The sequence below is a fragment of the Herpailurus yagouaroundi genome, unplaced genomic scaffold (genome assembly GCF_014898765.1).
Source record: "Herpailurus yagouaroundi ecotype Mexico unplaced genomic scaffold, PumYag 28, whole genome shotgun sequence".
Taxonomy (NCBI): Eukaryota; Metazoa; Chordata; class Mammalia; order Carnivora; family Felidae; genus Herpailurus; species Herpailurus yagouaroundi.
The window spans coordinates 13,316,861-13,335,967 of NW_024412376.1; the positions used below are offsets into that span (position 1 = coordinate 13,316,861).

The 19,107-nt window shown below is 45.1% G+C and overlaps 1 protein-coding gene across 5 annotated transcripts in view; it reads left to right on the plus strand.

Moving 5' to 3' along the window:
- The window catches only part of MSRA (methionine sulfoxide reductase A), a 462,819-nt gene extending 450,401 nt beyond the window's left edge, over window positions 1–12,418 (plus strand). For all 5 annotated transcript variants that reach the window (XM_040469218.1, XM_040469276.1, XM_040469424.1 and 2 more), the window contains one exon: window positions 11,648–12,418. In XM_040469218.1, the coding sequence (XP_040325152.1) occupies window positions 11,648–11,812 (165 nt within the window). In that variant the 3' untranslated portion in view covers window positions 11,813–12,418. The remainder of the gene's footprint in view (window positions 1–11,647) is intronic.
- Window positions 12,419–19,107: the final 6,689 nt, after the last annotated feature.

The window sequence follows — 19,107 nt, forward strand, 5'->3', positions numbered from 1 at the left end:
TCCAGATTGTCATTGTCCTCACGCCAGGATCTTGGGTGATGGAGCCACCACCAGCTGGAACAGTGCTGGCCACTGTGGCTGAAGGGAAAAATCTCATGCTGGATGGTTTCTGCCCAGAAATGACATAGGTCCCTTCCGTTCACAGCCTGCTGACCAGTCATGTGGGCAACCTGACTTCAAGAGGCAGGGTAGGGGATGTTGGTGACCACTGATACAGTCTGCCACACTTGTCTGCTAGAGCACAGCTTCTCAAATTCTAACATGACCATGGATCACTTGGAATTGATTTTAAAATTTGGACTCTGATTCAGTAGGTCTGGGGAAGGGGCCAGATTTTGCATTTCTGACAAGCCACTGGCCCATTGTTCACATTCTGAGGAGCAAGGATAAAGCTTTGAATCCTTCCTGGCCAAACTGAGCTCTCTCTCTTTTCTCTTTCTCTGCAGAGACAAAATTCATCTTGTAGCTCTGTCATTTTGTGTTGCAAACCAAGAAAAATATCCTTGCTGGTCAGAAGACACTTGTGATGTACCACGAGGGTGAGGGGGACACAGAGAGATAGATAATGAAAGCCATTAACTGTTCTATACAACTGCAGGGTCCAGGGGGGAGACAGACCACAGGAATGCTGTAGCTGTTCTAAGGCCAACCTCATTCCATCCAGAGGCCACCATTTGCATAAGCAGGTTTTGTAAATGCACCAAATTAGATCTAATTATGTCACCTTTTTTCGACTTTGCCTCCTTAGTTTCATAGGAAGGGTCAGTGCAGCTCTGACTGGACCTCGTGAAGCCTCCAGCCCCTCTGAGCACTTGTCTTGTCTCGTCAGTGTCACATCATTGTCCCAGGGATCCTTCACTAGCTCTGACTTGTCTCCCCTGCATGTGATAACAGCCACTGATTGACTCACAGGGGTGAGTCCATGGTGCCAGAGCCTGGAGCCCCTCTTGTTCCAGGGTCCTCTGTGGTGTGGGACATGAGCAGCCTGTCTCTCTCCTCCTTGTGGCCAAACCACTCAGGGCAGGGGCAACCTCCCCACACACCTGCAGTTTTGTGGGTGCTCTGTGCTGTCCCGAACTGGAAACACACGAGTCTCTGCTCAGCTTGGAATAAATGGTATTTTTCTTTCTAGCGGTTTTATTTAAAAGCCATGCCAGTCATTTTGCATCCCTTCCCAGAAGTTTTGATTGATGGCAATCTGGTCAGCTAGAAGCTGCCAATGGAATAAAACTGCTGACTTGGGCATTGGCATTGGCTGAGCTTGTTAAGCCTGCACGGGGTGTGTGACTGTGCATGTGTGTGTGTGCACAGGATGGAAACATAGCGAGGGATTTGATGGAATTAGGTCTGGAAAGAACTGAAGGGGTCTCTCAGTTCAGAAGGAGAAAGCAGGAACCAAGGAGGCTATGCCTCGTATATGCTCCCTGCTGCCACTAGAGGGCAGAGTGAGGAATAGAATCCAGGTCTTCTGTGTTTGCTTGGATCAAACTTAGTAAGTCTTTAAAAAATATGAATCAAATAAAGATTGAACTGCAGTTACCTTCCTCCTTTCCTGGTGACTTTATCATCAGTGACACAGCCATTTCCCAATGGGCCTTCAAACTATGATTGAAATTAAGGACATCTGTCTTGAAAATGTTCCTTGCTGATTGGATGCAGACCTGCATGTTTCTAGAACCGTATGGATGGGGAATGGGCGGTTACCATGATGACTCTGGACTTGGTGGCCCCATCTGAAGCTTCTGAATGTGGGGCTCTTTGGTAGACTCCAGAGAGTCATAGAATCCTTTGAAATTATAAGCAAATATTTGATTGTGAGTTTATGTGGAAAGAGTGTCCATAGTGTTTATTGGATTCTCATGTGAATCTGTGACCCCGTAAGATGTAAGAACCGCTTACTACTACAGATTCAAGTTTTTTTACAGTGGTACATTTTCTAAAAAGTGAAAGGTGTCTACAGGTTACTCTAAGGTGGGGGTTGAATGTATACCACAGAGCATCCTATGTGCACTTATATACACCTGCATATGAGTGCACACTCACATGCATAAGCATGCACCCACACACCTCTCCCACATACATGTGCACATACACACATGTGTTAGAGTCTTTAGATCCAATGCACTCTCCTCCCTCCCTGCCCTGCTGTGTAGGATTCTAATATGAGGTTCTTGGTCGGTTTCTGCCTCAAACATGCTACAAACTCAGCCCTCTGGGGTCTCACTTATCCTACATTCCCAAATTCTGGGCACAGAGTGTATGTGGGAAGGAGGATGGAATACAGAGCCAGACAGACCTGTGTTCTTGTCCCAGACTCACAACTAACACTCTGGGCACATGAATTTGAGCATGGTGTTTAACTTCTTTGGATTTACTTGTGGGTAAAGTCAGAATAAAGATCTCTCTGCCCCTTCAGGGTTGCTGGCATGATGAGATGAGAAAATGAGAAAAAAAAGCCCCCTAGAGCTCATAACTGCCCCATTAGAGGGGCCCTGCAAACCTCTCCTCTGACATCCATTACAAATCGATACAGAGCCTGGTACTTGAAACACAAACTCTGCCTTCCTTGACACTTTGAGTAGGTCTTCTGTCATCTCTTGGAATCAGATAGTGCTTGGGAAGTTTGTGGAATTTGCTATTGGGAGGGCATCTGTCTGTCTGAGTAGATGAGAGGCAAGCAACCCCAGCTCTCTGTTAGGTGACCTTAGATGACCACTCTGTGTTAGTTTTCCATCTTTATCACACAGCCATTAGTACATGTGATCAGCTGAGGTAGGACAAGAAAAAGAATAACCGAACCACATGTTTGGAGCAAGTCTTTTCACTGTTGTTCTCCTTTGGCCCTTCTTTGGAGGGGTTTAACATCATAACAGGAGGCTATTGATACAAGCAGGCCAGGAAGTATTTAAGTAACTGTTGTGGGATGTGCTTGTTATGCAGCAAAATAATTATTTGACAGCTAACAAAACAATGGGAAACAACCTAAGTTCCACTGATGAATGAATAGATAAACAGAATGTGGTCTATACATATAATGAGTGTCATTCAGGCCTTAAAAAGGAAAGAAGTTCTGACACAGGCTACAATATGGATGAACCTTGGGGACATTATGCTGAGGGAAATAAGCCAGACACAAAAAGGCAAATACTATGTGATTCCACTTACGTGAGGTACCTAGAGTAATCAGATTCATAGAGACAGAAAGTAGAATGGGGTTGCCAGAGGCAAAGGGATGGGAGGAACGGGCAGGTATTATTTCACGGGTAATGAGTTTTAGTTTTGTAAGATGAAGAGTTCTAGAGATTAGTTGCACAACAATGTGAATGTACTTAAAAATGGTTAAGGTGGAAAATTTGAAGTTATGTGTGTTTTACCATGACTTAAAAAACAAAAGTCAATGAGATGGCCTGAGAAATCTACATCACACATTTTGAGTTCCAGGGATGTGAGCAGGGTAGAGAAAGAGTATGATCCAAATATAGGATGATTCATGGTTAGAACTCTTTTGGAAATTTTGAAATAATAAACATCCCTCTCTAAGGGAAAGGTACATCTTTATCTGACCACCTGGGACAGTGTGCCTTATTGTAATAATGGAAATGATCAGGAAACAGGGGTTCTAGTCCTTTCTCTGCAGCTTACTGGCAAGTGGCTTGAGACAAGCCTCCTCTTTCCCTGGGCTTCACTGTCCTGCACTGAGAAATAAGAAGAATAATTCCTCCCTTTTACAGTTAATGAAAGCCTCACTTAGACTAGAGTGTGTGAGGAAGCCCCTTGGAGAATCTGCAACTCGGGACAAATGCAAGGCCTTGGGATTAGTGCTGGCCTCTCTGCCCTGTTGCACTTCTAACCTGATCTGTTGATGCTCCATCATAGACTGTGTTGCCGTGACCGCCAGGCTGTGCTTTTTCAGGGTGGTGTAAGAGTCATTTCCATGCAATATGTTGAGTATACCTGGAGACTCAGGAAACCTTGGTGAAGCTAATAATAAGCTTGTTAGCAGGTTGCAGTAAGCAGAGCGGCCACTTGTTCATTAACTTTATTAAAAGAAAGGCTTCCTGTTGGTAGTTCTGGAAAGATGGGTTGGGCCCAGGGTGCTCCTGTGGGCAGAACGTCTGTAAGGGAGTGGCCCAGTGACTTCCTCGGGTACTTGTGCTTGGCAGGAGTGGTGGGAACTGGAGACACCTGTTGGGGATGGAGGGGAGCTCTGCCACAGCTTATTGATGACCACCTCTTTTCCTTGCCCCACAGAGCTCAGCTGCACAGCTGTAGAAGTAGGAAGTGCATGGTGGGTGTACGTGGAGGCCTATTTTAGGAGAGGAGGATGGGTGGGCCTGCTTTCTTCCAGCGTGCATGGGAGCTGATAGCAAAGGAAGCCAGTACTGCCATGTGGTTAAAATAGGCCAGAGTGCCATGCACTTTGTGTCCCTTTTCTGGGATCCTCATAAGAGCTGTGAGCTAGGTATTGTGCCCATTTTACAGATAGCAAAGCTCCTTCTGGGAAGAACATGATATGAGAATAAAGGCATAGAAGGATTTGTGGGGTCATCTAAGAAAAGGGTGAAGTAAGAATCTGTGAGAAAAGCATGACTGATCAATTTTATTAGGTGACCTTCCAGAGATTTCCTGATCAAGATGTCACACTGACGTAGGTTATTTTAGACAGGTCTCACTTACTTCCCTCCAAAAAATCAGCAAGAAAAAAAATGCCACAAACAAGAGGCTTTGGTTAATTATATTGGAGCCAATAAGAGTAGGCAACAGAAAAATGAGGCGTATGGAGGGTCAGGCCTGATCATTTCTTCTTCTGGTGCTGGTCTTGGTTGAGGAACCCAGCAGAGGGGGCATGCAGGTCTTGGCTTTCCTTGTGGCAGTGAGAGACCAAGCCCTGGAGCCTGGAGAAGGCAAGGACTAGTGGAGCCCTGAGGTTTGACCAGCCAGAGAGTGGATTTCCTGGCAGTGTCATCATGGAGTTTAAACTTTATTAAATGAGTGTAGAGGACACTCAATATTACATTAGTTTCAGATGTACAACATAGTGATTCAATAAGTTTATACATTATGCTGTGCTGATCACAAATGAATCTACCATCTATTACTATACAATGCACCATGATTTCATTCACTGTATTCCTTAACTGTACCTTTTATTCCTGTGACTTCCTCATTCCATAGCTGGAAGCCTGTATCTCTCACACCCCTTCACCTATTTTTCCCTGACTCCCCATCCTCCTCCTCTCTGGCAATCATCAATTTGTTCCGTGTTTATAGGTCTCATTCTCCTTTCTGTTTATTCATTTGTTTTTCTTATATTCCACATATGAATGAAATCATATGATATTTCTCTTTCTATGACTTATTTCACTTAGCATAATATCTTCCAGGTCCATCAATGTTGTCACAAATGGCATGATCTCATCATTTTTTATGGCTGCATAATACTCCACTGTATATATGTACGTGTGTGCACCACATCTTCCTTACCCATTCATCTATTGATGGACACTTTTAGGTTGCTTCCATATCTTTATTGTTGTAAATAATGCTGCAATAAATATAGGGATGCGTATATCTTTTCGATTTAGTGTTTCGTTTTCTTTGAATTATTGGATCATAAAGTATTTATACTTTTAATTTTTTGAGGAACTTCCATACTGTTTTCCACAGTGGCTACACCAGTTTGCATTCCCACCAATAGTGCACAAGGGTTCCTCGTCAACACTTGTTATTTCTTGTCTTTTTTATTTTAGCCATTCTGACAAATATAAGGAGATATCTCATTGTTTCTGATTTGAATTTCCTAATGATTAGTGATATTGAGCATCTTCTCATGTGTCTGTTGGCCATCTGGATGTTTTCTCTGGAGAAATGTCTTCTTGTCTTCTGCCTATTTTTAATTTGATTATTTAGGGGGGTTTTGGTGAGTTACATAAGTTCTTTATATATTTTGGATATTAGCCCCTTATGAAACTGGACCACTTTCTAACACCATACACAAAAATAAACCCAAAATGAATTAAAGACCTAAATGTGAGATCTGAAACCATAGTGAAGTTGTTTTTTTTTTTTAACGTTTATTTATTTTGGGGACAGAGAGAGACAGAGCATGAACGGGGGAGGGGCAGAGAGAGAGGGAGACACAGAATGTGAAACAGGCTCCAGGCTCTGAGCCATCAGCCCAGAGCCTGATGCGGGGCTCGAACTCACGGAGCGCGAGATCGTGACCTGGCTGAAGTCGGACGCTTAACCGACTGCGCCACCCAGGCGCCCCCATAGTGAAGTTTTGAGCCAACCTGGCAGTCACTTTGACCAGGCAAGTCCTTGATGACCTGCACTCATTCCCCATACCACAGGGCGGCTCTGTAGACCCTGAAGGAAGAACGCAGTCTTCTGGGGTGGCATCAGCCTGGGGCTGGAGGCAGGGCCCCCTAGCCTGGGGACCCCTCAGGGATTCAACCTGTCAGGATTTCTATGCTTCAGGCTAGAGCATTTGCTGCACTTACTTTCAGCTCTTTATCTGCCCCTTGATTTTCCTATGAACAACCCACTTTCATGAGTACAGCCTCCTTTTTAGAAGCTACCGGAAAACTTTGCAGGTGATGTGATTCATCATTTCTATAATCAGGAATGCTACATCATCAGCATGGGCCCCCCTTACAGACCGTGGAAGAGACCACAGAGGTTGTGGATTATGTGCTGCCCCAATTTAGCTCTCCTGACACTCCCGTCCCTTCCACAGTAGCAGGCAAGAGAGCCGCAGTGATGCTTGGATTGAGATAGCCCTCTGTCCTAATTCACTGAGGAAAAGTAAGTTACACAGAAACAGTGATACAGGGGCGTCTGTAGTTAGTTGGTTAAGTGTCTGACTCTTGGTTTCAGCTCAGGTCATGGTCTCATGGTTTGTGAGTTCAAGTCCTGTTTTGGGCTCTGTGTTCACAGTACAGAGCCTGTTTGGGACTCTCTGTCTCCTTCTCTCTGTCCCTCCCCTGCTCTCTCTCTCAAAAATAAGTAAATAAATGTTATTTAAAAAAATAAACATTGATACATTAGCCATTATTCATAACAAATTACTTATGACACCCCCACTACTGAATAGACCGCCTGATTTAGGAAAAGACTGAGGTTCACCCCACCAGCACCTACACTGCTTGCACGTGGCCCAAATTGACCAGTGGACTTTGGAGGCTAGAAGGATCATCTGTAACCTGGTCTTCATCTTCACTTCCTCCTGCTCCTCCATCCCCCCCACCATCACCCCACTCACCCCCCCTCCCCAGAAGAGCTAACAGGCTTTTTCAAGAGCTATCAGAGATGCTGAGGTCATCCTTCTATGCAAGATGATTGATCCTCCCTGTATGGACATGGCCACTGAAGCAGTCTAAAGAGTAATCCTACCTATGGAATTGGCCAAGGGTCTTTGACAAGGAAAGTGAGAGCCTAAGCACCCTGCTCCCCAAACTCCCTGAGGTCCCCAAGGATGTGCTTTGGCTTGAAGCAGCAGCAGGGACCCAAGTGGAAGCCCCTAAGGTGAAATGAATCCCCAAGACTCATTAATCACTGAGATGAGGTCGAGAAACGAGAGTCCATACCCTCAAGGAGCATATGGATCTGTATGTGTATTGTCAGAAGGGAGTGGAAGTGGCTTAGAGAAACAAAGGACAATTAGAATGCAATGTCAAAAGTACCAAAAAGGATAGCCCTTTAGTGGGAGCCTAGACGTTGGAGTAACTCCTGCCTTATAGATTCAGGAAAGGTTTTATAGAGGTGGGGGCATTTGATCTCCATGCTGAGAGATGGGTAGCAGCTCACCTGATTTGGAAGAGAAGAAAGAGCATTCCAAGGAGGTCGTGTGCAAGGGAATGGAATGTTCAGGAAATGTATAAAGTTCCGTATCACCCACAAAAAGAGTTTTCAGAGAGGAAGGAAAAGGAAAGAGTTAGGAAAGGACCAGGGACGTGAGGCCTAGGATGTGGAGTGAAACCCAGCACGGAAGGGCCATTGGGTTCTCCTAAGGGTTTGGGGAGGCTTCACTTCATGGTTTAAGGAGATGCCATTACCAGCATGTGCTCCCCTGGCTTCTGGGGACAATAATCAATCCCAGTCCTGAGTCCTGTTCTCTTTAACCCTGTAGCTCAAATAGTACAGTGGAAGGGCTGGAACAAAAGAGCGATGAGAGTTGGCACAGCTGACTGGCCCCAACCAGGTCTGAAACAAACCGGCCCCGGAATCCCCAGCACTGCCTCCAGCTGTGTGTGTCTGGCAAGACCTCTCCAGGAGATGGGCCTGGGAGGGCTGAGGACAGTGACCTGCTCCTGAAGCCATGTGTGTGAGAAAGCAGAGGCAGGGGACGTGGGGGAGGAGGAAAAGCAGATACTAGTTAGGATTTCTGTTTTCCTCTTCCCTTTTCTTGTACATACAGTTTCTTTCTCATGTGTTTGTCCTCCCTCCCCAGTTTTAGAGCGAGGGTTGAGGACAGCGACAGCCCTGTACTCAGGGATGGCCTCAGCCTCGAGGCTGGCCACCCCAGCATGGATGGGACAATGTTGACCTCAGGCCCAGTGATGCCAATATGCATCTCCCAGCCCAACGAGAACTGACCAGAACGTCCCACCTTGTGCAGGAGGACAGCAAGTGCAGGAGGACAGCTTGGAGCTGTCTTCTATGGGTTTTCCTCACTGTTTATTTTAGTTTCTTCCTCTCAAATAAAAGTGAAGTGTCTGCCATCTTGTGGCAGAGGCCTGGTACTGCTGCCTGGGCCCCTACAGTCACCTTCCCACTGCTCCCCCAGAAGGGATGCTGGCCCTCTGGGGTGGTCCGTGGGCAGGGGTCGGTGGGAGCTGGTGTGGAGAGGAGGAGGGAGCCTGGGCAGTAGTGCTCACTGGCACAGTCCTCTCTGCCTTGGTAAATAGGCTTCTGGAGACAGTGGCTGTGGGCTCTGGGGCCTCGGAGGACAGCCTTTTATGAAAGAGAAATAGGGCGAGTAGTGTGGGAGAAGGTCACCTTCAGAGAGGACAGGGCCTGGAGGGGGATGAGGCGAGTGAGTGGAGACCCTGGGAGACCTGGGGGCTGGGTCCTAGCCCTGAGGGAAGGGGGCAGAGGAGCTCAACAGCAGGCAAACTCCTGTGCAGGGTGGCCACAGCCAGGAAGGTCAAAATATGTGGTCACATCAGCATATGAAAGACTCATGTCAGGACTCATGCATTAGCTCAAGTGAGAACCAGAGGGAGCATCTCTTGTGAGTGGATGAGCTCTCTGAGGGCAATCACGTGTGCACATGATTTCTGGGCTCCTGACCAGTGAGGGTGTCAACTCCACTTATAAATCTGGAGCCCTTTTATTTGGTATTTGAATCCAGCTACAAGAGACAGAGATCATGTGAAACCAGTCCTAGAAGCTCTGTGCCTCTCAAGTTGCACCAGGAAGGTCAAGTCATGACCTTACATCCTGTCCTTTCCACAAGTTCTCGACTACTGCCTAAAGCAGCCAGGATACTCCACAGGCCTCGTGCTTACCGTCTTCCCCAGAACAGTCCACCACCACAGCCACCCCATGTCCTGAAGTGGGCACTTGCCTCACAGGCAAATACTAGCAGTAATTTTAGTAAATGTCCAGTACATACCCCCCTGGGCACTGACCCATTTCCTATTGACAGTGATGTCATTTCTAACTCTAACTCTAACCAGGACAGTTAACCATTCCAGATTGTCATTCTCACTGAGGCTTTGGTTCCTGGAACCAATTGCTGTGTTAGCTGGAGTTCGGTCACGGAAACAGAGTGTTCAAGGTATTTCAAGCAGGAAGGTGGATTTTAAGCATCAAAGGGGTTTTGATGCTTCCAGACTCATTAGAAAGGCTGTTTGAGTGAGGATTGGGGAAAAGCACCACTGCATTTCAGGATACCAAGAAGTTACAGAAATTGCTGGGGATCACTGCTAATGACTTTGCCTGAAGCATGACTGTCAGTGATTGTCAGGAAGAGCTGGTGGAGTCTCCAGTCTGATCTTTGGAGACATTCACGGCTGCACCTTCCAAATAATGGCTTCTCCTAAGCCTGCCAAATTTCACGTGTGCTTCTCTCATTGGTGGACTCTAAACTGGCGTGCTGTTGGCAATAGAATCTGGGAAGTGTATTTTCCAAGCTTCCAGCCTGTGCGGTATTAGGGCGAGCTGAGAATGTCAGGGATCAAGACACGATATCTGACACGCACTTTTAAATACGGATGATAATAATAGTACTTCCTTCATATGGCTGTTGTGAGGCTAAAATTAACACTGTGAAGTCTTTGCACAGAGTGTGGCATATGGTAAGCCCTCGATAATTGCTCGTTTACAAAAAAATTGTCAAAACTGAAGTAGGAATGGCTCCTTGTTCTCATTTCTAACCCCTGTAAGGAAACTGGCTGTTTCCAAGCTGTGGGGTCCAACCCGCCCGCCTTGGCGACGATCCTGTTCCTTACCATCCTGGGCCCGTTTGGCATCCGATCCTCAGTCTGCCTCATTCTGGCTCAGAAGGCTGGATGGAGATACAGGAGGAAGGGGAAAGTTCTTAGGGAAATAGTGCAGCAGTGAATTGTGCTGGATTAATACTGGATTCCCCCTGCTCTGCAGAGGGAAAGACTTCATTTCAAATGGACCAACAGTCCATTTGACCAGAGACTGGTCACTTCCCTCCTGGAAACATGAGTCGGGGCTGTGCCTTGCACTTCTGTACCAAATGGAGTTCGCAAACCTGGGGGTCGAGTCTCTGTAACGTTGTGCCCAAATGCTCCAAGCAGCCTGTAACAAGAAAGAATCAGGGCACAGCTGAAATCCAAAAGGGAAAGGAAACAGGCTAAGATCCATGGGGAACAATGTCTATTTCTTAATCTGTCTCCTGCCCCAAATAGCTCTGCTCTCCTCCCCCACTTGTGTTTATGTGTCTGTTTCTTTCCCTGGCAGCAGATGCCACCAGGCCTTAAAGTAGGTCACAGAGGGCGAGGATGAGCCGACACAGGCCCTCAGGCCACGTCCTCCCTTGACCTCACTCCCTGGTTCCTGGGTCTGGAGACCCACAGGAGCCCATGCTCTCCAAGGCATCCTGGCCGGGTCCGTGCTCCCTAGAACCCAGCAAGTCAAGGTTCCTCTGTCCAGCCTGTGAGTGGGCAGGGGGCCTGTTCAGAACTGGCAGCAGAGGGGACAGCACTGAGTTGGGCTGTAGCCCTCCCCGCCTCATCCTGCCCCTGCCCTTTCATCCCCTCCAACCGCAGCCCTGCTTTACCGCCCTCAGGGATGCCCATTCTTCCCAGGGCAGCCAGAGAGCCCCATGTCCCTGCTGTTTACCCTGAGAAGCACTGGGGTCCCTTTCACATAGACCCACAGGTTCCAAACCAGGGCTCCTAGCATGTACCAGGGGCAGCAGTGGTGGGATGGGTAGAGTGCACAAATTAGAGTCAGGAAACCAGATTTCAAACCCCAGTCACCTGAGGCACAGGCCAGTGAGAGCGTGCCCAGAATAACCCAGCTGGGAAGCCACAGGTTACAGGCCTGCAAAGACCCACTGCACACCCCAAGCCACATGTGCCTGCCTCCCTCACAGCCCGGCCTCCCATCCCTCCTTGGGACCCTCTCTACCCAGCATCCGGTCCTCATGGTGCCTTTCTCTCTACAGGTTCTTTCAGAGCATGGCTATGGCCCGATCACGACCGACATCCGGGAGGGACAAACTTTCTACTATGCGGAGGATTACCACCAGCAGTACCTGAGCAAGAACCCTGATGGGTACTGCGGCCTGGGGGGCACTGGCGTGTCCTGTCCACTGGGTATTAAAAAGTAATTTCTCCCCATGTGGTCAGCGCTTGAGGTCACAGCAAAAATGCTTTCAACAAATTGGGCAATTCTTTTGTGGTTCAGGTCAGCAGCTTTTCAAAGTACACAGAGCACAAAGGCATTCATAAAAATCTGGTTTAATGAGGTGTAATTTACATGAAGTGCAATGAATGGCAAGTTGAGAACATGCAGTTTATCTTCTGATAAATTATGGTGGGACTAGAACTGTGACCTATTGGGGTCTGAATGAGGATAATGAGTATGCTTTGTTCCCCCTGCTTGGGCCGGGACGCCTGCCACAGAAGCTGGGGAAGGAAGCTGGGAGATTGTCGGACAGGATGAGGCACGTCAGACACCCTTTATCTGTGCCCTTTCCCACCTTACCTGCCCTCTGCCCTCCAGTGCCTTAATATCTGCAAACATTTATAGCCTCAATGGATCATTCACTGCAATACTTTGCTCTTCTGATCCTGTATGTGTAAGGGGCTTTCTCTCCTTTTCTGCCCTCCCATGGCAGAGAAAAGATGTGAGTTAGCTTGACGAATTCAAACACTTTGCTTACAGCTATGAGAAATGCTTGTTCTAATAAAAGTTTACAATCCAATACAAAGTGCCTCATGTCTCATCTGTCTTTTACTTTTAGGTAGGATATTTCTAAGTATTATAAGACAAAACCCTCAAAATTCCTTTCCCCCAAATGGAGAATATGATTGAAATTTTCAGGAACCATGTACGCCTCTGGCTCCTTTCAACTTCAGTGATAATAGCTGTTTTCCACACGCCTGTTCTGTTACAGCCATCACAACAGGTACTATTATAATTAGACACGTGCAATTCTTGCCCTTAAGAGTCTTTATACCCAAGACAAAGGGTGGGGGACCTAAGCAATGTCATCACATGAACAAATCAGATAATCACAGGTCCTGACAAATGATATGAAAATGATAAACAGGATAAGCTGTATCTAGGGGCTGTGGAGTTACACACAGAGGGGTTTTGGTTACATTGGTCAGGGAAGGCCTCTGTGGGGTGGAGAGACAAGTTAACTGATGCAAAGAAGAAATATAAACACAAGGGAGGAGGGCAGAGCTTTGGGGCAGGAGACAGATTAAGAAATACATTGTTCCCCATGGGTTTAGCATATTTATTTTCCCTCTTGGATTTCCTCTGTGCCCTAAGCCATTGTGGAAAAATTAAAAAAAGAAATGTCATGTGATCTGATAATTCCACTCCTGGGTATTTACCCATACCCAAAGAAAATGAGAACACTAGTTCAAAAAAGATGTTTATACCCCTGTGTTTATCACAGCATTATGTATAATGGCCAAGATACAGAAGCAACCTAAGAATCCATCAATAGATGAATGAATAAGGAGAATGTGATTGATGCCTACACACACACACACACACCCCCCTACCTACACATTGGAATATTATGCGGCCATAAAAAATGATGAGAGCTTATCATTTGCAACACATGGACAGACCCAGAGGGTATTAGGCTAAGTTGAATAAGTATTATGCTAAGATAAATACAAATACCTGATGATTTCACTCATATGTGGAATATAAAAAAAACTAATAAAGAAGCAGAAACAGACCTATAAATACAGAGAACACAATGGCAGTTGCCAGAGGGGGAGGGGATACAGGGATGACCAAAATGGGTGAAAGGGAGTGAGAGGCTTCCGTTTATGGAAAGAATAAGTCATGAGGATGAAAGGTACAGGCATAGGCAATGCAGTCAATGGTATTGTAATAGTGTTCTATGGTGACAGATGGTGGCTACATTTGTGGTGAGCATTGCATAATGTATAGAGATGTGGAATCACTGTGTTTTACACTTGAAACTAATGTAACATTGTGTATCAACTATACTTCAATTAAAAAATTATTGGGGTGCCTGGGTGGATCAGTCAGTGAAGCATCAGGCTCTGTGCTGACAGCAGGAGCCTGCTTGGGATCCTCTCTCTCGGCCTCTCCCCCACATGCTCTCTCTCTCAAAACAAATAAATAAACTTAAAAAATTGTTATTAAAAAGAAAAATACATAAGTGGAGTAGATATGCCTAATCAGTCTCAACATCCCCATTTTGGTTGCCTGAGGGAAAACCTTTCCAAACAGAAGGGCCAGAAGGTGTAAATTCCTTCCTCCCCAGAAGGGTGGAATTTGTAGTGTTTGAGAAATGGACAGGCCTGTAGAGCTGGGATAGTGTGAATGAGAAAGAGTATTGAAGAGAGGTATCTGAGAGGTAGGAAGAGCCAGATCATGCAGAACCTTCGAAGGACATGTTAATGGGACTTGTTTGTTCATTCTATTTAATAATTGATGGTCATTGGAGAATTTTTAAGTTTCTCTTTTTTTGTCTAGGCCGAGCAGCTAGAGGAAAGGTGGTGTTATTTGCTTGTGAAGGAGTAGACAGAGGAGACATAAGTGAATCAATCCATTTTGGCCACTCAAAATTTGAAGTTCGTCATCCTCATGGAAATGTGGGGGAGGGTAGTTTGCTGTGCAGTTTTGGAACCAGGAGGGATCCAAGGAAGAGAAATTTAAGAATCACCAGTGTATGGATGACATTTGAGGCATGAAGCTAATTTAGATCATCTGGGGAAGGAATGTAGAGGAAGAGAAGAGGTCAGAGGATTAAATGCTGGGGTGTCCTGACATATGGAAAGATGGTAAAGAAGGAGCAAAGGAATTTGAAAAGTGACATTTGAAGGAGACACATAAAGGAGATGTGTCCTTGCAGTGGAAACTAGGCACAGACATATGCCCCAAGAACTGAATAATGATCTGAATGACGCAAAAGTGAAATGCAAATGATACATCATGAGTCGGGGTTAAACTCAGACCAAATTTTTTCTACATTCATATCAGACCATAATGAAAAATGACAAGGAAACCAGGTCCTTTTGAGGAAGTATCTTGCAGCATTTCAGGAGGTATATGCTTTGAATTTTGCCCTAAACCTTCCCCAGAGGAACATGGGTGCCTTTTACCAAAGTGACTCTTTATTCAAGAAGTGGAAATAACCCAGGCTCGCCTTGGAGTTATAACTTCCTGGCTATAAATTGACATTTTGGGAGACCTGCCACCATGGTCCTGAGAAGGGTGGGATTTATAAAGACTGATGGAGTGTTATTCTAAGTCTATCTCACAGTGTGTCTAGCGAGTGTGAATAACAAGCTTGAAGTTCTTTCCTCACTCCCAGTATGCCTAGTGTGTATTAACTATGTTTATATTAACTATGTTAATTATGGAACATTAACTATGTTCCTAGCTTCTGTAAACTGAGATGCTTTAACATCTCCCTGCATGCATATGTTAGACATGCCTTGTCTGGACAACACTATAATATGCTTGAGCCACCTTGCCTTGGCTTCCTGCCTCCTTTGTCACTGTGCTTCTCTCTGGGAGGAGTCTTTCTCCTGGAGGTACTTTTCCACATATAAACTGACCAAGCCAGAGTTCACACCCCATTCACTGCCTTTATCAGGCTCTCACACTGAAGACCACTGTCTACCTGCCCTAATCAGGGTCACCAGGTACAAGACAACTAGGGACAGCTACTGTGCCCCAGAGCTAGCTAAAATTATTAAAATGAGCTAACCCTAAGTCGGCTTACCCTGCTTCACCCATTCCTTCCCTTGGGAACCACAATAAAGACTCTAGTCCACATTTCCCCCCTCTCCCTCTGCCTCTGCCTCCTGATAGACCCTGATGCTTATCCTGGTAGCCTCCCTATGGCATTTTAGTTCCCTGATTCATGGAATAAAGATCCCCAGACTTATCCACTCCCAGTAAAGAAAAAATAATATCTGTGAAGGAATTTAAAATAGTAGTGGCACCAGTAGCAAAGTCAAATGATTCAGAGGTTGAGATTAGTGCACATCCTGTTTTGTTCCCGTTTGGCAGATATTAAAGCTAAATAGGTCTTGGGAAATGAATGTAGATTATTATACACTTAATGATGTGGTACAGCAGATATATCATACTTACTAGAACAAGTTAATGTAGCCACTGGCATCTAATATGTAGGTATTTGCCCAACAAAAACTTCTTCTCTATCTCTACAAGTAAGGATCATCAGAAGCAGTTTGCCTTCACATAGTAGGGTCATCACTGTATCTTTGCTGTCCTGTCTGAAGGCCATGCCAATTCTACTTTATGTCATGTTTAGTCCAAAGAAGCCTTGATCATTTTGACATCTCACAGAACATCAACTGATTCATTGCACTGTTGACATTAGATGAATTGGATTTGGCAAGCAGGAAGGAACAAACAGCCTAGACAGTGAGAGATTTTACCCCAAAAAGTTCAAGGACTGCCACATTAGTTAAGTTTCTAAGTATCTGGTGATCTGGAGCATGAGAGACAAGTTACTATATTTTGGACTACCCATCATGAAAAAAGAGACAAAATATTTTGTGGACCTCTTTGGGTTTGGGAAACAACAGATAACCACATTTGGGTGATTTGAACTATGTACTGGATAAGTCACTAGGTTTGAGATGGACCCAGAACAAGAAAAGACTCTTCAGAAGATCCAAGCTGAGCTACCAGTCACCTTTCCAACAGCAGTCCTTAATGTATTGAATATATCTGTGGCAAACAGAGATGTTGGATAGAAATTCTGGCAAACCCTAGTAGGAGAATCACAGTGAAGACTCTAGGGCATGAAGAATATAGCTGTGTCATCTTCCCTTCTGCATTGAAAAGTAACTCCTGACTTGCTACTAGGCCCAGGTAGAGAAGTAAGCAACTCAAGTTATCTATCAAACCCTAGGTACTCTGATTATCTGAATCACAAAATTGAATGTGCACAGCAGTAATTTATTGTTAAGTGGAAATTGTATATATGAGATTGGGCTCCGGAGCAGATTTAGAAAGCATGAATAAACTGCAAGATGGGTGGCTCAGAATCACATGATTCTTACTTTAATTTATTCATTACCTTACCTTTAATCCACACCTTTGACCTCATAGGCTGTTTCCTCTGACTAGGAAGGAGAAAATTGTGTGTCTTGTTTATAGATCGATTTTACTGTAGGCTGGCTGTAGCCAGAAGCAGTTGCTGCATTGCAACATCACTTGCTTTGCCCTGGACGATAGAAGTGAGAAAATTCTCCCAGGGGCAGAAATTTGAGCAGTGCATTTGTTCGTCTACTTCATATGGAAGGAGAGATAGCCGGAGATACATATCTATATTGATTCATGAGCAGTGGCTAATGGGAAGAAAATAGGAAAGAAGAAAATTGAAAGATAGATGACAGTGAGTTCTAGAGGCAAATGATATGGATAAATCTCTTAGACTGGGCACAAATATGAATGGGACTAAATGCCTGTGAGAAGCCACTTTGGAGTCAGTCCTGTGAATCCCCAACCACGTGGCTGCTTGCTTAACAACCTCACAAACAAAATGGCCACAAGGTAGAAATGGAAGCTCTGCATGAATTCAGAAACATAGACTCACTAAGTCTGATCTGGTTCCCCACCTAGTACTGAGTAGCCAAAGGAGAATACCCAGTATGGTCCTAATCGTCTGTGGTAGCGTACATGTGTGGAAGGGAGGAAGGGGCCAACCAATCACCTGGTGGCATGTTAATTATTTTGCACCCTTTGTATTGGAGGAGATTATGATTTGTGCTCATAGGGTGGGCACATATTCCATATGTTCATTTGTATTACTATTCATAGAGCTCCTTTAAACACCCCCTATGTGGAGTTACAGGATGTCTTATCCATAGTTATGGTATAATGCTCCACAGCAACTCCTCCAATCAGAGGACATATTTTGTAGTGAAAGAAGTGTGGAATGAGTTTCTTCTCATAGAATTCACTGATCTTGCCACATTTCCCATCACTCAGAAGCAGATGACTTGACAAAATTATGGGATGGCCTGCTGAAGTCTTGGTTACTACATCAGCTGGGTGGCAACCTTCCATAAAGTTGAGATGTTGTCTTTTGGATGTGTTGTATGACTTAGATCTGCATCCAGTATTTGGTACTGTCTCCCCTTGAGCCAGAATGTATAGGTCCCGGCACCAAGACATGGAAGGGGGAGTGATTGGTCTCATCATAGCACTAAATAATCTGGAGAAATTTTTGATTCATATCCTCAAGACTTTTGACTCAGTAGATTGAAAGTTCTAGTGCTCTAGGGGTCAATGCTTCCATTAGAGAATGTTCATGATTCCCTTTGAAAACGGAGTAGAAAATCTCCTCTGGACATTTTTGTCTCCTCTTGTTGATGAACCAATAGATGTATAAGGAAGTTTCTGTATTAATCAAGATGGAGGATCTCAACTTTCAAGGGGAAACAGTGGGAGTATGGATTATATGTGGATGCCTGGACCCACGAGGAGTAGGTTTGGATCACCCAGCAGGCAGAAAACTTTGCCCATCTGATTTGCTGGCATAAAGAAAGGAGATCGTGAAATGGGTGGTACAAGAAAGAAATTGTGTTATCAACTTAGTTCTCATGCTATGTTTTAGTGCATTAATTGTCCTCTTTCCCTTCCATTTACCCCAGTACCTTATATGAAGAAATTATGTATGACATATGATAAATTTGTTAATGGGATTTTGTGTGTAGAGAACATGAATTCTTTACCCAGACAAAAGATGAGGGTGGGTGTGGATGTTGAAAGACAAAAGGCAGTGTTATAGATCGCATGTTTGTGTCTCCTCCAAATTTATAAGCTGAAACCCTAACCCTCAATGGGATGGAATTAGGAGGTGGAACCTTTGGGAGGTAATTAGGTTTAGATTAAGTCATGAAGGTGGAGCCCTAATGTTGTGATTAGTGCCCTTATAAGGAGAGAAAGAGAAAGGAGCTCACTCTCTTGGCTACATGAGGATGTGGCAAGAAGGTGGCTGTCTACAAGCCTGGAAATGGGCCCTCGCCAGACACCAGATCTATTGGCACTTTGACCCTAGACATCTCAGCCTCTAGAATTGTGAGAAATAAATGTTTATTGTTTAATCTGACTGGTCTACAGTATTTTTGTTAAGGCAGCTATAAGTATGTGACTAAGACAGCCTGTACTGAATAGTTTTATATTCAGATCCAGATAACCCTTCTCCATCTTTCTCTGTTTCCTGAGAGTCCTGAATGGGCTGTAACAAACAAAAGACTTCCTTGCTTTCTTGCTTTAATTTAGGTCTGGCCCACAGAGGCACTTGTAGGAGATTGAGGGTGGGAGATGATTAAGGTCAAGACATTTGTTTTCCCAGCAGGTCCCCACAGGTTGGCTGTGAATGGGTGATAATTGCTCCATGCTGTGGTTGATTATGGCCCA